The sequence below is a fragment of the Pezoporus flaviventris genome, unplaced genomic scaffold (assembly GCF_033815535.1).
Source record: "Pezoporus flaviventris isolate CSIRO_AGI_PZ_B2104156 unplaced genomic scaffold, CSIRO_AGI_Pfla_v1 ptg000017l, whole genome shotgun sequence".
Lineage (NCBI taxonomy): Eukaryota > Metazoa > Chordata > Aves > Psittaciformes > Psittacidae > Pezoporus > Pezoporus flaviventris.
Genome location: NW_026892565.1, coordinates 1,199,262 through 1,219,920, shown reverse-complemented (window position 1 = coordinate 1,219,920; position 20,659 = coordinate 1,199,262). Strand labels below are relative to the sequence as shown.

The following is a 20,659-nucleotide window of genomic DNA, read 5'->3' as shown; positions in this document are numbered from 1 at the left end:
ACTTTTTTTTTCTCTATTTTTTTGCAGCCAGCACCATGTACTGTAACAGAATAAATACTCCTTTAGGCTTCCCATACTAGCTGTACCGAGCCTTTCATCGAGGTGGGATAGTTGATCTCTGTGTGCTTTATTTTGCGCCCTCCCCCCATGTTCCCCTCACACTTCATCATCAAGAAACCGGATTGATCGGTCTGAGTCTTATTTACCCAACAGGATCAGGAGTTACCGCTCGGGATCGAGGCGAGTGCCGGGGTTTGGGGTTGGTTTCGTTCAGTTTGGGGGTTTTTGTTTTGTCACGTTACCTCTCTTCTCGCTGTAGGGGTTTCTCGGGGAGCCGCGTTATCTTTGTAAACCGGACGTTGCTTTCTCCAGGTTTTTCTGTTAACGGCAAAGAATGGAAATAGAATAAAGTTTTACTGATTTTGAGACAAAACGAACCTGCCCTCCCGCCCGTCTCTTCCTTCCTGCGGGGGGGATGGGGGCCGCGCCGGCAGCACGTGTCCGGAAGTAGCTGTACCCGCCGCCGCGCTTCCGGCGGTGGGTGATGACGTGGCGGCGGAAGGCGGAAGCGGTGGAGGGCGGTGGGACGCGCCGCGGGGCGGCCGGGGCCGGCGATGACCGAGTACAAGCTGGTGGTGGTGGGCGCTGGCGGCGTCGGGAAGAGCGCGCTCACCATCCAGCTCATCCAGAACCACTTCGTGGACGAGTACGACCCCACCATCGAGGTGAGCCGCGGCCCGCGCCGGGGCTGCTGCGGGGCGGGGCGGGGCGGCGCGGCCGCCGCTCCCTTCACTCGTTTGGTTCCGGTGGGGCTGTGACTGAAAGCAGCCGGTGCCGGCCCCGCGGGCCGGGTGGAGTGCGGAGGGGAGGCGGGAGAACCGAATCGGAGAACCAGAAGGGTTCGGGCCACTGAGTCGTATCGGTACCGAACACCCATTTAACGTTACCTTGTTAACGAGAAGAACGGGAGGAAGAATGAGAGACAAGGGAGAGAGAAGGGTTTATTCCCGTTATGCATCGGGCTGTGCTCGGAACAAGCCATTGCACTGCAGCCCCTGCGCGGCTCGGGAGCTGCAGGCACAAGTGGACCTGTAATCGCATGAATAGCTGGTAAATGCAGTGCTGGAGAACGTTTGGACTTGATGAGCTTAAAAGGGCTTTTCCAGCCTGGTTGGTTTTATGATTCTAATGTAATACTGCATGTTGAGATAAGAATAGTTTATTGACTAAAGGGCTGTATAATAACGATAAGGAAAATAACAAGGGGAGGGAATATAAAACTAAAAGGGAAAATGAAAAAACAACAGCAAGCACAAGCGATGCCCAATACAATTGCTCAGCACCTGCAGACCAATACCCAGCCCGACCCCAGCAGCGATCAGTCCCTTCTGGGTAACTTCCCCCCAGTTTCTATACTGGGCATGATGTGCTGTGGTATGCAATACCCCTTTGGCTCGTTTGGGTCAGATGTTCTGTCCCTGCTTCCTCCCGGCAGAGGAGGAATTCTCTTGGAAGAGAATTAACTCTGCTGCAGCTGAAACCAGGACACTCTTTCAAAGACCCCTTTGCCTGTCGCACTCCTTGCTGCCCAAGGCAGGGTGCAGGTAGGCACAATGGCAACAAAAGAAGTCATCAGATGGTAGACTGGAGATTCCAGTCATGGTGGTGCAGTGATGGTGTTTATAATTTTTCTGCTGCTAAAGGAATTTCTTACAAACAGGACTCTGCATTTGAGTCACAAAGGTTGAGGGGGATTAGAGCAACAGTTTAATCCCTGACAGTTCTTAATACTGGTGTCTTTTTATCAGGCAGGGCTAGAAAAGCTCCTGATTCATGCTTCTCTTTATTCTTATTATATTTATTTTTTCCTTAAAACTGCCCGAAGTGCTTTACCCTACAGTCTGCCTGTGTGTGTTCCAGGACTCATACAGAAAGCAGGTGGTTATCGATGGCGAGACGTGCCTGTTGGACATCCTGGACACTGCGGGGCAGGAGGAGTACAGTGCCATGCGGGACCAGTACATGCGAACTGGGGAAGGATTCCTCTGTGTCTTTGCCATTAACAACAGTAAATCATTTGCTGATATTAACCTTTACAGGTATGACCAGGGGCTGTGCCACCGGAGCAGAGAGCGGAAAAGGCACGAGACCCATTTGCTCTTAAATCCAGTGACAAGTAAATAATAGACAAATACTAAATCTCTTGGTTATTTGAGGAAGTTTTTCAAGCTTATCTGTGTTCTGTGTCAATACTTAAGTAGTCTGTTCAGAATGGGGCACTTATCTGGGTGGTTGCTTTAATCCAGTGACATTTAGAGCACACAGAACATGATCTCTAAGACAGTGGGTAAGGCGGCAAATAATGGAGTTACATGTGGACAAGAAGATGAAGTGTAGGAAATTATTTGACGTATTGCTGTATGTTAGAACCCCTGAGTCCTGTCCAGCTTTAGTATCTATTTTTGTAGTACAAGTTTGGTTGAATACTGAACTAAACAAGTCTTTATATTTAGAAGACAGTTCCTAACTTTTAAAAATTTGTCTTTTTTAAGAGAACAGATCAAGAGAGTGAAAGATTCAGATGACGTGCCAATGGTGCTAGTTGGGAACAAGTGTGATTTGCCCACGAGAACAGTAGACACAAAACAGGCTCAAGAATTAGCAAAAAGCTATGGAATCCCCTTCATAGAAACATCTGCTAAAACAAGACAGGTAAGATGCTTCTGTTCTCATCTGACCTCTTCCTGCATGATAAATGCAGAACAGTCTCACATTTTCCCATGTACTATGGGCAGCCACAGCTTCATGTCTGTAAAGAGAGCTTCATTCTTCCCTGTGAGGGTGCTGAGGCGCTGGCACAGGGTGCCCAGAGAAGCTGTGGCTGCCCCATCCCTGGCAGTGTTCAAGGCTGGATTGGACTTGGGGGCTTGGAGCAAGCTGCTCTAGTGGAAGGTGTCCCTGCCTGTGGCAGGGGGTTGGAACTGGATGGGCTTTAAGATCCCATCCAACCCAAACCATTCCATGATTCTGTGATCTGCTCTTGCTAGGGCATGGTCAGACTGCCATTAATCATTGTAGACTTATTCAGTTTTCTTGGCTTCTTATCAAAGGCTATTTATAAGATTATGTTTACTGAAGGATTTCCCCAGTGGACTAATAAGTGTGTTCAGAGCTGCACTGGATACATGGCTTTGTCTGGTCAGCCTGGTTCTACCCACAGCAGTGTGGACTGAAGCAGAAAAGCTGCAGTTATTAAGCAGCAGCCAGAAGATCCTAAGAATCCTAAACCAGAGATGATGACTCAAGAAGTAATTTTCCTGCACATGACCCCTCTACAGTTACAGTTTGCCTTGTTTCCTTTAATGGCTGTTCCTCTGGGTGTTTGCCTCTGAGGAGGAGTTAAGATCATAAGCCAAGAGTTTGGGACTTAAGTGCTAGTTTCTCCTTCTTAAGAGCTATAGTATAAGTTGGCTAGTACTCTTCCTGTATGGGTAGGTCTTTCAGCTATGTTAAGAGATTCTAGGATGCAAAGAATAGCCATCTCAAAAGCTTCAGGGAAGAAAGTACTTCACCTGGATCCTTTGCATTCAGGGCGTGGAAGATGCTTTTTACACACTGGTGAGAGAGATCCGGCAGTACCGGATGAAAAAGCTCAACAGCAATGAGGATGGGAATCAAGGCTGCATGGGATTGTCCTGCATCGTGATGTGATAAGGTGAGCTTAATGTCAGTCGTTTATTATTGATGATTATTGGTTTTTCTGTATCATTTTATCAGTGTCTCCTTCCTTTGGGAAATCATTCTGACTGTTTGGAGAAAGTGTCATTTTTGTTTTATACACAAGAAGCACCTGAACTAGAAAGGGAATGTGTACAGTTCTACAGTCACCATTTGCTGATGGTTGATTGACCCCTGAGCAGCTCAAGTGGCTTTGCTCTGGAGTATTTCCTGTTTGAAGATTAACCAATAAAATAATGCAAGTAATGAACTTTAGGAGTTCCCCAGCTGAAATTCTGTCCAGCAGTTACCTGAAAGGTGTTGTTCATCACCAGAAAAACAGGCAGATGAGTTCGGGACTGTTGCTCTGCACATCACAAGGTGGAGAGCAGCTAATTAGAGATGCCTTTCTGTTCCAGATGCCAAGAATACGTGGTTCAGATGTAGCTGCTGGACAAGTCTCGATGCTACTGTATTGCGTCTCATGCTGATGCCCTGCAGTATTTTGGTGCCAGTGACCAGAATCTTGGTACCACTTAATTAGCACAAGGTCCTTTTCTGTGCTCCATCTGAAGAGAACATCTGTGGCATCTACCTCCTTGCTCAGCTAACAGAGCAGTCGTATCTCTTGATGAACTGGGATTCTTTTTTCACTGTGTTATCTGGGTTTGGTCAAGAAGAAAACCAGTTGCAAGAAAAGTGAACTACAGAGACTAAATGCTGTGAAAAAGATGACACTTTACCTCTAGAGTAAAAAGCTAGAAGCGATGCTTGTCCCCTTTCGATTGGATTCTGATTTGCAGCACTGTCAGAGGAGTAGCACTGATCGTTGCTTGGCAGCTTATGTCAGAAATGCTTTTGCCACCATGGATGCTCCTGTCCCGTATCAGATTGGTATCTGCTCTCTGTGCACCCCTGCAGTATATTTGCAACATCTCCTTTGTGCCAGGAGTACCACATAACTGATCCTTCATTTTCTGTAATAAAAAGGAATTCTCTTTCCTAACTTAAGTGCCTGTTTGCTAAGAAGATTGGAAGTTTTCCCCTGTTCCCTCGCATTGAGGAAAACCCCAAGGACTGGAATTTCTTGGGAGCTTGTTGTCTGAAGCAGGCAAGTCTTGTGTGGGTGATACCTTTACCTGACAGGATACTAATGAAAGAGTTCATAGACTGGAAGATCCAGCAGGCACTTGTAAGACTCTTGAACTAGGGAGGGGGGCATTCTGCCTCTGGTTTTTACTTTCTTTGTAGGTGGAACTGTTTGTATTGTTTTTGTGCAGCATTCAGATCTCTTCTGAGTTGGACCAAATTAGTCAGATGCTCATTTTAACATTAACTGCCAGCATTTATGGGCAGCTTCTCAATAGTTAATCCAATAACTGGAGGTTAGAGAACTTGCACAGCTGTTACTCAGCTCTGTAACTTGCAGACTACTTTATCCTGAATTACTTTCTTACCAGCAGACTGTAAAACACAGTCTCTGCAAGTTGTCTCTGTAAAATGTAGCTGGAGAGTCTCCATGTCAGGGAGGGGTGTGGGATTTCAGGCTGACCCTGCTTGGTGCAGTGGTTGTCATGTTCACCCAGGCTGAGGGGAGAAAGCAATGAGCTAGAACAGAAACAGAGCTGGCTTCTGATTGCAGCATCCTTGCAAAATGAGGGAGGCAGCGAGTTCAGCAATGACTGTGCAGGAGGTGGTGTTTTACCGATGGGAATTCTGGGCTTGTTCTAAGAGAATTGTACAAGAGAATTCCTGCATCAGCTGGGTGAGATCTTCCTATAACAACATGTCATCACCTCCTATAATAGGGATGTACAAGTGTGGCCAATGTTGCAAAACCTACCAGCATTCCTTAGAATGCTGTGTCTTTCCTCAGTTCTCGTGCTATGGGGTTTTATTCTGTGTGGTCAGTCAGTGTGTCCCACTGCAAAGCTGAATTCCCAGCTGGTATCTGGAGGTAAATTCTTCAGCCAACAGAGGGAGCATGCAGTCAGCTTGCTGAGCCAGCGTGAGCAGAGACATTGCAAGAGGTTTAATTCAGTTTGGTGTCAGATTCGTATACCTTCACTTGGAGTTCTCAGTTTCAAATGGAAATTAGAAATCAGTGAATGCTGAGAGAAGAAATTGTTCCTTTTAACATTGCTCCCTTCACTACTTACATTCTTAATTCTCCTCCTGGAATGGAAGAGGCTCAATCTACATCAGGTTTTCTTTATCGGTGATAATCCTTATAAGTACTTTTTGCAGTTTGTTTTACCCGTGACTGATGAGACACTGATGAAAAACTAAACCCACAATGTTTTCACACAACACATTATTTTCCAGCAACACGCACAAATGGTGACTCAGGTTGAGTTCATCTGAAGATGATCTCATGCCTGCAAGTTAAATGTGACAGAATTACCCTCACTGCAAGCTGTCCTGGCTGTAAGCAGCAAGCAGGGTTTATTTGGTGCAAGATGAGAAGTGACTGATGAAAGCATTCAGCACTGTGGCAGCAGATGACTGTCTGCTTCTAAAGACAGGAGTGGCACGCTGTTTTCTACTTAATAAATTGCATCTGGAAAATGGCAGCTTTTGAGATACACATCTGGTTGCACAGGAGAGGCAGCAGTGTGGAGTTTGCACTATGTTTGAAGGGTGAGATCTTGTCGTCTGGCTACATAGATGGGTTTTGCTTATTGAGAAACTTGGGAGTTTCTTTCCTGGCAAACAGGATTGCAGAGGTCAGAGCCTGTGACCATGGGAAACCTTTTTCATCTGGCATTGGATGTTTGGAGGTTGTGTGGTCATGTATGGAAAACTGTTTCTTTTGGATGAAGGCTCATCACCATAACTCCCCATTGCAGGGCATGTTATAGTTGTCATTCAAAAATCTACTAGCTGTGAAAAATCCACAAGTTGTGAATTCTCGGAGTTGTTTGAGAACTGGCAAATGCATCTGCCTTGGCTTTGGGATTCCCCCTTCTCTTGGCCTGTATAAAATCTTAGATGTGAAGATGATCTGGTAAGGATGGGTCAGTGTGGATTGACCTCTGGAGCCTTAGAGGGGACGCTGCAGAGCTGATCTACACAGGCTGTGCTCCCTCCCATCTGCATGATTTTAGTTTCAGATGTACAGTGATACAAACTCAGGGTTTGTGCTTCATTTCCAGCTGTCTGTAAGTGAACCCCGGTTTTGGTGGCAACTGAGAGAGAACCGTGGAAGGACAAACCCCCAAGAACTTTGGGGGGAATGATTCAGACTTTAAGCACAGAAGTTTTTGCACAAGTCCCTGGGAAAGGGGGGCTTGTAGATTTAGTCCAGATGTTATTTAGAACTAACAGCAAAACCGTGTGTTGGTGCCAGGTGAACTGCCCCATCCTGCCGGGGGAAATGGGCAGGAACAACTTAGAGGTAAAATACAACAAAAGGGTAATGTTCTTGTTGAAAAATTACAAGTGCCAATAAGAAAACAAAGGTTCCTGTTGCTATGGCCCATGAGCAGCTGTTTAACTGTGAGACAGTGGAACTCTGCGTGTCCCCACGCTGTGGTCTTGTTCAAACAACACTGCTCAGATTTTGTTCTTTCTGCCATCAGCTGGACTTTGGATGGTCACAATGATGCTCCAGCCATCGGAGCTTAGTGCAGTGACTTAGAATTGGATTTCAAGCAGCTTCAAGCCTATGTGGGGAAGGAGAGTAGTGGGAGTTTGAATTACGTGGTCCTCTTTACTCCCCAAGCCTTGAGTGAGTGTTTGTGTGTAACTTCCAGGATTGTAGGGAACTGTTGGGATCTGGACTTCTTATTCAAGGGCTAACTTGTTGTTGGTTTGTATAATTATTTGCTTCCAATAATGCATCTCATTTGGTTTGAATTGAAGTAAATTATTTTGCTTCTTAAATAACTTTTTTAAATAATAAAACTTAGAATTCTTTGGTTGTTTCTTTTGTTGGAGGCGAGCTAGGCACAGGGTCCACAACCGGCTCACAGAAAGCTTACCATGATACTCCCTGCTTTCCCTGTGGGATCTGGGTTTCCTTGGATTGTCCCTTCTGCAATGTGGCATGAACAGCTGTATTTGTATGTTCACTACAGCATGAACAAGCAGTGAGAGTCGCTTTGAGATGTGCCATGGGCTTGTTCCACAGTCCAGTTTTAGTGACTTCACCAATCTGCATGTCTTGAGTTAGTGCTGAGTCTCCACATTTGCAGTGGGGTCCCTAGGGCATCCTACTTTTGCTTTTGGAAAGGATGATTGCCGAGTCAGAAAGGGGGAGGAGGAATTTCTTTACTTGGCATTCCAAGAGTGAAATCATGTATAAAGTTGTTGCTGTATCCAAATCATGCTTTTAAGATGCTTAATTCAGTCTTCTAAAATACATCCCCTTTGGCTTTCTTCCTGCAATAAGGGGTTGGACCATGCAGAAAGTGTGCTTTGAATGTGTTTCTCCTAAGCCATTGTGTCAGGCCTCTGGAAACACAGACTCCAGTCTGTTTTCTGTGCAAGGAACTTAAGAAGAGGGTATAAAACTCCCTGCACTGTGTAGCTGCAGTAGTAGCTGCCTGTTCCAAAAGGAAAGATTCAGAATATATGGATGAGTGCTTAAAAGCAAGGGATTTTCCTGGCTTGTTAGGAAAGCTTTCCTTCACTGTGAAGGTTAGCTGTGACAATCTGCTCCTACAAACTAGCTCACACCTGAAGGATTTCCTGATTTACGCTGCATTCCAGAGCAGAGGTTGATTTAAACAGCCCTGGAGGGATCTGTGTAGGGAATGACTAAGGGAATGTGGGGAAAGAAGTTGCTGAGGCTCCTTAGTGCAAGGAGCTGTTGGTCAAAGGCACAGCACACCTGGGCATGGTGGGATTTCCCCCTCTGTTAATACTTTTCCTCTTCAGGAATTGAAACCATTTTCTCACAGCCCTTGCCCCCAGGCTTCTATGGGGACGGTTTCCCCTGTGACAGGGCTGCTCTGCTCCAGGAACCTTCACCTCCAAAGTTCTGGCATTTTCCTTTGACCAGAGGGTGGGATAGAGGCAGCTCAGATAGAAAGATGGAGAGGGGGTGGGGTTAGAGCTGTGCTGAAGCCTCTGTGTGTGAATCACTTTGCAGTTGAGAAAGAGCAAGAAGATGGCTTGTTTGTACTCAGTACTTCAGCCTAAAGAGGCTCAGATCTAACTTTAGCACCACATACTCAAGCTTTACTCATATTTCTACCATGAACCTAACTACATTGACCCCGTGATTAAAAAAGCTGTGGGATCAAGAGACCTCCTGAGAAGGGATGACCCTGGCACCCTAAAGGTTAACTTTGGTTTCAGATGTGAATCCCAAGGTCTTGATTATCCAGAAAGGTCCCTGTGGGGGAGCAAAGCAGCAGGAGCCAATTATTATTGACCTTAAATGAAGCAGTTACACAATAACCTGATGTTGGGGGCTCAGAATCTGGGGAATAAGAACAAGAGCAATGCAGAAACTGAAGACTGCTACCGGCAGGGATGAGACCAGGTATTAGAGGTGAAGACTCTGGCAGCATCCCACCTTTGCCCTGTTGGCTGCACCTCCAAATATGGGGGGGGGGGAATCTATTTATATTCTTGGGATTCTATGAACATGTGGGAAGCGGAGCTAAAACTCCCTCAATTCTGGAGAATCTCTTCATTGTAACGCAGCACGTTCGAAGTTGTGCACATCCAGTAGCAACCCTTGAGAGTTTCTGGATTCTTTGGACGTTATGTGATGCTGGGCCAGGTCTCAGCTCGTCTGACTTCACTGAATGGTTGTGCCAGTGGCTTCCCATGCACCTACAGCCAAAATCTATGGCTGGTTATTTCTAGATCTCTATCTTATGCAAGTCACTCATTCCAGCCGCTGTCGAGGACAAAGCCTTTTCATAGCTGTTCCTACGCCATCCAGCACAGGAAGCCTTTAAATGCACGTACACTTCCAACCAGTGCTGGCTTTTCCAGGAGTGCTGCTTTTTCTGTTCCCTTCAGTGTTACTACCAAAGTCACATTGAAGTGAGCAGCAAGCCTCTGCTGCCTGTAGCCCAGATAGTTTGCTTGGCTTGTCCTGATTTCAGTGCAGTTTGTCAGCTCCAGCAAGAGGTGAAGTGGAAACAAACGGGAAAAGACTGTTCCAAATCAAAGCTATTGTATCCCTCTGACCTGGTCCCGGTTTTCTGCTTCCCACCAGGAAGCTGAGCGGAGTCAGGTGCTCAGAGTTATCCTGGCAATATGCAGTGCACTACAAATTGTGGTCATTTCCTTCAGATGGGAACTGTTTTCCAGCTTCATGAGAGATCTGAAGTAGATTTGAGGAGACCCTAATGGACTGGGTACAGCCCTCAATGCCTGGATGCTAGGAAGAATCTACTTAAAGCAAGCAGAAGTACTTCCCAGACTGAAACCCTGCTCTGCTGCATCCAAGCATTATGTGTAGCTTAAAACAGCAGTTTCTTGTCACACCTTTGGTTGTACTAAGTGCTGGTCTCTGTGAGATACACCTTGGTTATGGCTCACCATGTACAGAACTGAGGATCACCCTTACTATTAAGATACACAGTTTTATAACAGCAGTTCCTGAAAAGCTCAGGAACAAAACACAATTCCATGAACTTCCCTTTTGTTTGATCGATTCAGCTGGGAAGATGTGAGGACATTTCCTTTGCTAAAACCCCTCTCAGGAAACATCCTCTCTGAGCAGTGCACTGGTTAGTGAGAGCACATCATTTGTACCCATCCCCTGTGCTGATGAAAACAATGCAAACCTCGGCCTACTCTGCTAAATATAAAATGAAAGCCTCAGTTAAAGAAGTTAAATTTGAGCTGTGGCTTCACCTGTTTCAGTGCAAGTGCTTGTGGCTGCACTTTAAATAGGCTTAGAGCTGACCTCCCTTCTCCTTTTAGAGCAGGAGAGTCTGATTACAGGCAAGTGAAGGGAGTAAAATCAGTGTGAGGCTGTTGTGCCGTCAGTCATCTGCTTGTGCTCTGTTATAGTAGGGTGTTACTTGAGGCTCTGCAGACTTGCTGCAAGGATGTCCCAGCTGAGAATCCCAGGTAGGTCTTAAACTGCAGGTAGTGAGGCCAGGAACCACTGGGCAGGCTGGAGCCCCTGTGGGTCTGGTGGTACCTGTGCAGCCCAGGGCACTTCACTGGGGGCTTTGAGTGGTTTTCTTCCTATTTGGATGGTGCAGCAAAGAAACATTATTGTTTAGGCCAGGTTGGATGGGGCTTGGAGCAAGCTGCTCCAGTGGAAGGTTGTCCCTGCCCATGGCAGGGGGTTGGAACTGGATGAGCTTCAAAGTTCCTTCCAACCCAAACCAGTCTGGGATTGTTTAAATCTTGCTCTGCTCGTACTGAATAAAAATGCTGTCTCTTCTGCAGTGCACTGGATCCTGTAACAACACCATTAAATCACTGTGGAAGGGGGCAGAGGGATTTCAGGAATCTCTGTCAACCTGCCTAAGCTCGGATGATGTGGGGTGCTGTGGTCCCAAGGGAGGGGGAACACGAACTGGGCAGCAGGCGTAGGGCGAGCCAGGCTGTGCAGAGCAGCACAGAGGGACATGTGATGCCATTGCAGAGGAAGATCAGCACCAAGCAGCTCTGATAAGAGCAGGTTAGAATTGCAGTGCTATGTGGTGTGATAGACACTGTCCTGGTGTGTGAAGCTTGTGTCAAAGCCTGGCCCTGCAACCCCAGTGGGAGTCTGTTGACCTTCGTGAGTGTCATTTTCATCCACTAGAGAGAGGAAAGGTCAAAGCAGGCATTTCTGGGATGCTTAGTTTGCAAATGAATACATGGAGTTCAAGTGCCATGAGTGCATATTCTGCTGGCTGGGCTCTGCCAAGTCAGCAGCTGGTGACTTGTGATGCCAGCTCCAGTCTGAATTTGCTGAGTCAGATGCAAAGGGCATGAGTTGCACACCAAAATATTGATGCCACACTATAACTGTGCATGAAAATATCTGCAACTGTCTCAGCAATTTGATCTCATCAGTGGGTAAGTGGAGATGTGACCACAAGCAGCTGGAGGATGAACTTTAGCATCTCTGACGTTCCCATCCACCCTGGTCTTCACAAAGGAGGTGGATGAAAAAACAGCAAAGCAGCCCCAGTGCTCTGAATCACTGAAATGTTTGCTCTCTGTTAAGCAGCAGAATGCTGCTCTGCACTCATCAGTTCTTCCTGGGCTCTTCTGCATCCCCAGGTGCAGGGAGAGGCATTCTAAGACAGCTCAGTGTGATTAGATGATCGGGTATCTGGTAGTTGCTTATGGTGTTGACTGAGGTGATGTAGATTCTAGGAAATGCTGTTCCCTTGGAGAGCTGCAGTGCAGAAGCTCTGCCAAAGAGCTCAGGTCTGATGGCATCTGCTGTGTGGTTCATTGTGCACACACTGTTAGGGTGCTATTATGGAACAGTCAACACAGAATTTCCATCTATAATGTACAAAGAGACAACTTCTGTTCTTTCTTTTGCAAGTGGAAGGCTTTGCCTAAACTTGTCCTTCACTCATCTCTTTATAATCACTGATGCGATGATTAGGCAAAAAGGCTTAAAGTTTGAAGAGCTGATCACATGTGTTTCATTTTGTTTCTGTTTTATCTCAAACAGCAGAAGACAAAGGTGAGTATTTCCAGGCATTTTGTATGCTCTTCCGTGTTACTGCCTAGACATGATCACTGGAAACAAGCAGCAGTTACAGGATCATGGTGATGTTCCAGCAGCTGGAGAAGGTGCTGTTTCTCAGCAGTGCCAACTGTGCCCCTCACTCCTCCGTGGAATGGTTCCAGCTTTTTGCTCCTTTGATATATGAAGCTCTTTGTTAAACATTGTCCTTGAGGCCTGAGCTCCTGCTCAGGAGATAAACATTTCGTAAAGGAGTTCTTTCCACTGCGGCAAGAAGTGAAACATTTTGCAGTTTTCCTTGAGTCTCTTCACACCTTTGTTGTTTATTTGGTTGGTTTTCCCTTTTTCTTAGCAGAGATCCAGCCTAAAGTAACTTCTTTTAAATTTACTTTAGGCTGGAGCATCCTGCTCCAAGAGGATTTGATCCATGAGGGGACAGATCCAGTGTTTCACCTCATTTATTCACATTGTCAGTCCTGTCTGCTTCGATTGTCATCCACTGACTGTGTCCTGTCTGAGATGCCGGTGGTGTCCTCCATCTTTCAGCATCTTTCCTCACTATGCTTCATGCTGAGCTGTCAGCTGCTGGCAAAACCTGCTCGATTACTGTCCAAACGTGCACTTCAGAAGCTGGTACCACAAGAGCCCTTGAGGTTCACATGTTGTTGGCAGTAAAAGAGCTTTTAACCTTCTTTCTCTTTCTTCATAAAGCTCCAGTCAACCTTATCTCAGTGGTGGCTTTCATAGGGGCATGTTAGCTGGCACCTTTGCAGCACACTGCACATGATGGGCTGAGAGGGTTCTCCAGCTAGGAGCTCTTCAGCTGCATGGTGATGGGGGCAGCTGAGTGCTTCAGCTGCTGGTTCTGTCTGTCTCCATCTATACCTCGTCATCATCCTGGCTGGATGCCTTGTGAAGCAAGTGGGTCTTAAGCTTCCTACAGCTGTAAGGGCTCTGCCAGCCTTCCCTTCTTTGTCTCTGTGCATGCTCTTATCAGTGCCCTTTGCAAGAATGGGCTGCTTTCTGGGCTTTTTTTTCACTCTTGGACTGTGGTTTGTACCAGAGGTATCCAGGTATGTCTCCAGCCCTCCATATGTGGCCCAGGCTCTGTTAAGCTTGTTGCAAACTTTAGAGTCTTGCAGGCAGCATGGAGGTGTAGGTGTCCTAAGGGCATCTCTTAGCTGAGAACTAAGATGCTGCATGGGGCTGTTACAGTGGCTGCAAACCAGATGCCTATGTGACCTTGCACTCTTCTCCCTTCAGAGATGGATGAGGCATTGCGCTCCTTCGCAGAGAAGGTCTTTGCCTCTGAGGTGAAAGATGAGGAGACCAGGCAAGAGATCTCTCCTTTTGATGTGGAAGAGATCTGCCCCATCTCACGCCAGGAGATGAGAAAACACATGATACTTCAGGAGAGCACTGTCACGTCAGAAAAGAGGTGAGCAACAACCAGGGCAACTGGGGAAAGGAGAGGAGTGTTGTCTGCACATCCCCAGCCAGAGCGGGGGAACATAAATCAGTGCCTGTGGAAACAGCTTACACCACCCCTGGGATAAATCCTTGGTAATCCCAGGGCATCTTTCAGGTACCTCAGGGTTTCCTCTCCAACTGTTGCCGCTGTTGGACAGAAGGACACCCATGGCCTGTTTCTTAGGTGTCAGCACAGCAATGGCCATGGAGCTGCTGGAGAGGGAGACTCAGAGACCTTTCTCTGGAAAGGTGCAAGTTCTAAAGACTGTGCTTGAAAGTCTGTGGCTGCTGTGTGTGCTGTGAGCCCTACTCCTGGCACTGCCTGTTGGAGATGCTTAGAAAGCACCAGTGAGGTGGTTCATGTAGTGCACAGCTGGAATGTGGCTGTGGTCAGTCCTGTGTGCCTGAGGTTCTCCTACCTGGCAGGAAGAAGCGCTTGTTCCGCATGAAGACGATTGCATTGGCAGTGCCTGTGGCTCATAAGTCTATAACCAAACTATCCGCTATCGAAGAGGTCATCTCCACCTCCCCCCTGTACCAGACTGTGCCTGACTTCCAGCGGGTACAGATCACAGGGGATTATGCCTCTGGGGTAGGTATTTGCATGGCTGTACCCTTCTGCACGCTGACCACCACTTCATACAGTCGCTGCCTGTCCCTCAGTAGTGCCCAGTGTCATTGGAGTCTGTATGAGTTGCAGTGGGGTTAGTCTGTGTCTCCCAGCCCAGTTTGTGTCTCATGAGCATCTCATGGTACCCTGCTGTGTTCCTGGAAGATCCAGAGCTGAATTCCTTAGTGGGAGCTTGTTGAGTGCTGCATGTTCCCCATGGGGTTGTCTGGACAGGGCAGAGGCGAGGGCATGGCAGGACGGGCTATGCTCATTCTGTTGTAGCCTGCACTTGCTTGCACACAACTGTCTGAGATCTGCGCATGTCACAGAATCCCAGAACGGTTGAAGTTGCTGCACAGTATTCTCAATGCTGCCACTCTGACTTCTCCTGACTGAACAAAGCACTTGCCTGTGCAGTATATCAGGAATTATTGACACATTAGGTCAGTGTATGTTGCTGGTCTTGCTTCAGTTACAGCCTGTGCTCTAAAAATTCCTTCTAGTGTTTTGCCTAGACCTTGCGTCCATCTCAGTTTGCAGCAAGGAATGTAAAAGATGATGACAGGGAATTCACTGGTTCTGGCACAAGGAACTTCCCTTTGCCATGTCTAGGACTTTGCCTATCGTCAGCACCTTCCACTAGAGCAGGTTGCTCTAAGCCCTGTCCAACCTGGCCTTGAACACTGAATTGCTGTGAATAAAATCGTCCTCTTTCTCTCTTAGTGCACCAGCTATGTCTCGGGCAGGCAGGCTCCCTTGTGAGTTTGCTTCAGCACCAACTCTCTTGCAGGTGACAGTGGAAGATTTTGAAGTTGTCTGCAAAGGCCTGTACCGTGCACTGTGCATCCGGGAGAAGCACATGCAGCAGTCCATACAGAGGTTCCCCAGGACCCCGTCCCAGTACCTGCGCACTATCGAGGGCGAGGTCTGGAGGGCTAGTGATACTGGCCCAGGCCCATGTAGGTGCTTGGGGGGTTTCCTCTCTGGCTTCACTATGGGGTGGGCAGGGTTGTGGGAGGGCTGCACAGGAGAGTTGCTTGCCCCGGTCTCCTCTTCAGTGAGAGTGGCAGGGATGTCTCTGTCCTCTGCCTGTGGTGGAGGAGCAGGGCAGGCTCATGGGGTTTTGGCTGGCAGCATGTGCCTCATAGTATTGTCCTTTTGGTCCAGTGTTCACCTCGCCAGTGAAGGATGGAGAGGATCCCTTTGACACTGGGAATCTTGGTGAGGACCTGGGATACCACGTTCAGATGAAGGATGGTGTAGTTTATGTCTATGAAGACAAGGCAGCAGCCGACAGAAATGAGCCAAAGAATCTGCCCTACCCCAGCCTTGAACACTTCGTTGATGACATGAACTTCCTCTTGGCCCTGGTTGCACAGGGGCCTGTGTAAGTGCACAACCCAGCACTGCTGGATGCAGCTGAACAGGTCCTGCCTCAGCGGGCAGAAGGAGGTCAGGGCAGAGCCAGGGTTGCCCCCTCTGCTTCCTGGGCAGAGGGAGGAAACCCCAGTGACATACCTGCAGCCTGCTGGTTTCCAAAGTGTCCTTGGCTCTTGTCATCCACCTTGATTGGGGTCTTAAGCAAAACCAGCATTGAGGGATTGGAGACACACTCTGCAGGTATGCTCACAGCTGGCCAGGCCTTCCTTTGAAGCTCTGTAATAGAGCCAGGAGAAGCATCTTAGGGAAGCAGGGCCAGGCCAGCATGAGCAATTCCACTTCAGGAGAAAGCTGCACCCTAGTGTTTGATGTGCCATGCTCCTATGTTGAGGGGGAAGGAGCCCTGTCACTGTTCTGCCCTTTGCTTTCACTAGTAAGACCTATGCTCATCGGCGCCTGAAGTTCCTCTCATCCAAGTTCCAATTGCATGAAATGCTAAATGAGATGGATGAGATGAAAGAGCTGAAGAACAACCCCCACCGGGATTTCTACAACTGCCGGAAGGTAAATGGCAAAGCTTAGAGCCCTGGTAACTCTGCAGATGAGCTGTCTGGGTGCCATCCCCACCCCGCCAACTGCATAGTAGAGTCAAGATCTGTGGCATCTACACTGTTGCTGCTAATGGGATGGTGCTGACTGGGGTGCTCTTGGCCTCATCCTGTTGTGTTCATCTGCTGAGCTCCCCACGCATATTGGGCTCATATATGGGGTTTGTTGGCCTCCGTGTAATGGTGCCTGAGCATTCCAATTTGAAACTAGGTAGCTGTCCCTCTGGTTTCTCAGGTGGACACACACATCCATGCTGCAGCCTGCATGAACCAGAAGCATCTTTTGCGTTTTATCAAGAAATCCTACTTTGTGGATGCTGACCGCATAGTTTATGATGCCAAGGGCAAACAGCTTACTCTGAAACAGCTTTTCCAACAGCTCAATCTGCATCCCTATGACCTGACAGTGGATTCTCTGGATGTCCATGCTGTAAGTGGTAGGGCATTTACTACAGGACCACTCTCAGGTCACACTTACCCACCACTGTAGGCACAGCTTTCCCTCTCCCGTGCACTCATGACATCTGAGTGGTTGTGGCAGGATGCAGCAGCTCCTGGCTACCCCATTTTGGGTTATTTGGATCAGCAGTGTGTGTAGCCTTTACCCTGACCCTCCCCTCCCCAGGGACGTCAGACATTCCAGCGCTTTGACAAGTTCAATGACAAGTACAACCCCGTGGGTGCCAGTGAGCTGCGTGACCTCTATCTGAAAACAGACAATGCTATCGATGGCGAGTACTTTGCTACCATCATCAAGGTGAGAATACAGAGAAGGAGAGCACAGTTAAGCTGCGGTGCTGCTGTGCTCAGAGGCTGGAGGGTCCCCAGGCAACTGCACCCTGGTTTGCAGGAGGTTGGATCTGATCTGGAGGATGCCAAGTACCAGTACATGGAGCCTCGCCTCTCAATCTATGGGCGATCAGCTGAGGAGTGGCCCAAGCTAGCCAGATGGTTCACCAAACATCGCATCTATTCCCCCAACATGAAGTGGATGATCCAAGTACCTAGGATTTAGTATGTGCTGTGGGTCTGAAAGAGCCCTGTGCCTTATCATAGACTGGTTTGTGTTGGAAGGGACCTTAAAGCTCCTCCAGCTCCAGCCCCTGCCACAGGCAGGGACACCTTCCACTAGAGCAGCTTGCTCCAAGCCCCTGTGTCCAACCTGGCCTTGAGCACTGCCAGGGATGGGGCAGCCACAGCTTCTCTGGGCACCCTGTTCCAGAGCCTTAGCACCCTCACAGGGAAGAGCTTCTGCCTAAGAGCTCATCTCAGTCTCCCCTCTGGCAGGTTAAAGCCATTCCCCTTGGCCTGTCCCTACAGGCCCTTGTCCAGAGCCCCTCTCCAGGTTTCCTGTAACCCCTTTAGGCACTGGGAGCTGCTCTGAGGTCTCGCCAGAGCCTTCTCCTCTCCAGGTTGAACAAGTGCACTCTATCTCATTTTTTATCCTGAAGGGATTGTGGGGACAGTGGGACATGTTCCTCTGCTAGCAGCTGATCCCTATCTGTGTCCACAGTGATGTATTCAGGTCTAAGAATTTCCTCCCACACTTTGGGAAAATGCTGGAGAATATCTTTGTCCCTGTGTTTGAGGCAACTATCAACCCTCAAGCCCACAAACAACTGAGCGTCCTTCTACGCCATGTGAGTCCCACCTGATGATGTTGTTGGGGTGTGATGAACATTCACTTTCCTGTTTGTGCACAAAAAATGGGGTATTACCCATGGAAAACCTCACTGGCGCCAGTTGGGGTGGGACAGGGCTACAGGCTGCAGTGGGGTGATGGCAAGCTGCAGTGGGGCAGGGCGAGCTAGTCTGCCTGGGCATGAGGAGGAGGGCAGCTTTGAGATGCAGCTTCTCTGTTGCCTTGCCAAGCAGATCACTGGCTTCGACAGCGTGGATGATGAATCCAAGCATAGTGGACACATGTTCTGCACTAAGAGCCCAAAGCCAGAGCAATGGACTTCGGAGAAGAACCCATCCTACACCTATTATTTATATTACATGTATGCCAACATCCTGGTGCTGAATAACCTACGCAGGTGAGGCCCAGGATCTGCTAAGGGATGTGTGATGGGCTGGCAGAAGCAGGGCTGCCTCATGAGTTGTCTCAGCTCTTTGGTTGTTCGTGTGGAAAAGTGGGGTCCCCCATGCTCTGGCACCAGTGTAGTTTGGAGCTTTATGTCCCAGAGCCATCCAAACACTCTTCTGTAGGAAGTGTGATGAACTGGGGTGAAAACTTTGGAGTTGCAGAGATGCATCTATTGCATGCACAGATCATAGAATCCCAGCCTGGTTTGTGTTGGAAGGGAACTTAAAGCTCAGCCAGTTCCAAACCCCTGCCACAGGCAGGGACACCTTCCACTAGAACAGCTTGCTGAAGATAAGGAATGATGACAAGTAATGTGCTCCTAGTTCAAGCTGAATTCTTGGGGACTCACTGCTGGGGGCAGAGCTGGACCTGAAGTCAGGGAATCTTGCACTATGGCCACCTACCCCTGCTGCTTGCTTGCTCTAAGTTCTTCTTCCATGTGCCTAGGCAGCGTGGCATGAACACGTTCCTCTTCCGTCCACACTGTGGGGAAGCCGGGGCCATCACACATCTGCTTACAGCCTTCATGACAGCAGATAACATCTCACACGGTCTCAACCTCAAGAAGGTAAGTGGAGTAGTATGTCACAGAGCAGCCCAGGCATGACAGAGGAGCACATGCACACAGCTGGCATCCACTGTAGCTGTGTTAATTGCACCTCTGCTTTAGACTGACACAGCCTGGCTTCCAGAAGATGTTACATGATTCTGTGGGTTCCTCGAGGCATGGAGGGATGTTCTCCAGGCATGTTTGGGGATGTAGCTGAGAAACATATTCAGATTTCAGAGGTTCAGCCTCACAGACCTATCACTGGATATGTCTGTTGTCACTGGAGCCAGACGAGTGCTGAAATCAGACAGGTTTCAACTCAGTTGGCCTCTTGTGCTCCCTGGAGGACTGCTCCCTTGCCTGTCTCTTGCACATGTGAACTCTCTTTGTTGGATTTCCTAGCTGGGGCACTGGGCTGATTAAGGAGGGACCCCGGAAAGGTGAAGGACACAGCAACTGTATTCCTAACCTGGCAACTCTGATCATCTTTGCAGACCCCTGTGTTGCAGTACCTGTACTTCCTTGCCCAAATTCCCATTGCTATGTCCCCACTCAGCAACAACAGCCTCTTCCTGGAGTACGCAAAGAACCCATTGCCTGACTACCACCAGAAGGGCCTCATGGTGTCCCTTTCTACAGATGACCCCATGCAGTTCCATTACACCAAGGTACAGCAGGAGCTGATCCCTGGGCTCATTTCTCTGGGAAGCCAGCAGTGTTTGCCAAGGGTCCAGTGTGCCGGGGTGGCCCTGGCTGCAGTGGAGCCTCTAACACAGCCTGTGTCTGCAGGAGGCCCTCATGGAGGAGTACGCCATCGCTGCCCAGGTCTTCAAGCTCAGCACCTGTGACATATGCGAAATTGCCAGGAACAGCATCCTGCAGTGCGGCCTGTCCCATGAGGTGGGTGCCCCTCTAGGGGTCCTAGAGGCCTGGGGATGAGGAGCAGCTCCACAGCACATGGAATCTGATACTGGTTTGGGCTGAAGAGAGACCTTAAAGCTCACCCAGTTCCAACCCCTGCCACAGGCAGGGACACCTTCCACTAGAGCAGCTTGCTCCAGGCCCTGTGTCCAACCTGCCCTTGAACACTGCCAGGGATGGGGCAGCCACAGCTTCTCTGGGCACCCTGTGCCAGCGCCTCAGCACCCTCACAGGGAAGAGCTTCTGCCCAAGAACACCCCAATGTTCTCAGCCTGGCTCCAGGCCCTGATCAACCTCGTGGCCTCCTCTGGACTTGCTCCAACAGCTCCATGTCCTTCTGTTGGGGACACCAGAACTGCGCTGAGCGCTGCGGGGGGGTCTCACTGCTGCCGGCTGTGCTCAGGGCAGGGCGCTGAGGGCGCCTCAGGGCTCTGCAGCGCTTGTCCTGTTCTCTGACAGGAGAAAGCCAAGTTCCTGGGTGACAACTACCAGGAAGAGGGGCCCCAAGGCAACGACATCCGGAAGACGAACGTGGCTCAGATCCGCATGGCCTATCGCTACGAGACCTGGTGCTACGAGCTCAACCTCATCGCCGAATGCCTCAAGAACGACTAGGGGCAGGGTCGGACCTGCGAGAGGACGGACCCGGGGCGGGGTCGGACCGGAGAGGGGACGGACCCGGGGCGGGGTCGGACCGGAG

At 49.0% G+C, this 20,659-nt stretch overlaps 2 protein-coding genes across 5 annotated transcripts; both read left to right on the top strand.

The window, feature by feature from the left end:
- Positions 1-584: 584 nt before the first annotated feature.
- NRAS (NRAS proto-oncogene, GTPase) lies at positions 585-4,723 on the top strand. Its single transcript, XM_061454974.1, has 5 exons — positions 585-725; positions 1,921-2,099; positions 2,553-2,712; positions 3,592-3,715; positions 4,137-4,723. Exons 1-4 carry the CDS (start codon positions 615-617, stop codon positions 3,709-3,711), a joined length of 570 nt encoding a protein of 189 aa, XP_061310958.1. The 5' UTR covers positions 585-614; the 3' UTR covers positions 3,712-3,715; positions 4,137-4,723.
- Positions 4,724-9,860: 5,137 nt separating this feature from the next.
- Positions 9,861-20,582, top strand: AMPD1 (adenosine monophosphate deaminase 1). 4 transcript variants are annotated; one of them, XM_061454956.1, is made up of 15 exons: positions 9,872-10,758; positions 13,595-13,769; positions 14,228-14,393; positions 15,202-15,370; positions 15,579-15,798; positions 16,226-16,355; positions 16,635-16,829; positions 17,025-17,156; positions 17,250-17,413; positions 17,913-18,039; positions 18,275-18,438; positions 18,936-19,056; positions 19,533-19,706; positions 19,828-19,938; positions 20,419-20,582. In XM_061454956.1, the coding sequence occupies exons 1-15, from the start codon at positions 10,737-10,739 to the stop codon at positions 20,572-20,574; spliced, it is 2,226 nt and encodes a 741-aa protein (XP_061310940.1). In that variant the 5' UTR covers positions 9,872-10,736; the 3' UTR covers positions 20,575-20,582. The 4 variants fall into 4 exon arrangements, with proteins under 4 accessions (XP_061310944.1, XP_061310940.1, XP_061310942.1 ...); XM_061454958.1 differs by lacking the exon at positions 9,872-10,758 and adding an exon at positions 11,107-11,703; XM_061454959.1 differs by lacking the exon at positions 9,872-10,758 and adding an exon at positions 12,320-12,328.
- Positions 20,583-20,659: the final 77 nt, after the last annotated feature.

Coding starts and splice junctions, on each gene's coding strand:
- NRAS (XM_061454974.1), top strand. CDS start 615: ATGACCGAGTACAAGCTGGTGGTGGTGGGCGCTGGCGGCGTCGGGAAG. Junction 726..1,920: donor AGTACGACCCCACCATCGAG/GTGAGCCGCGGC, acceptor TGTGTGTTCCAG/GACTCATACAGAAAGCAGGT. Junction 2,100..2,552: donor GCTGATATTAACCTTTACAG/GTATGACCAGGG, acceptor GTCTTTTTTAAG/AGAACAGATCAAGAGAGTGA.
- AMPD1 (XM_061454956.1), top strand. CDS start 10,737: ATGTCCCAGCTGAGAATCCCAG. Junction 17,157..17,249: donor ACTTTGCTACCATCATCAAG/GTGAGAATACAG, acceptor CCTGGTTTGCAG/GAGGTTGGATCTGATCTGGA. Junction 19,707..19,827: donor TGCAGTTCCATTACACCAAG/GTACAGCAGGAG, acceptor CTGTGTCTGCAG/GAGGCCCTCATGGAGGAGTA.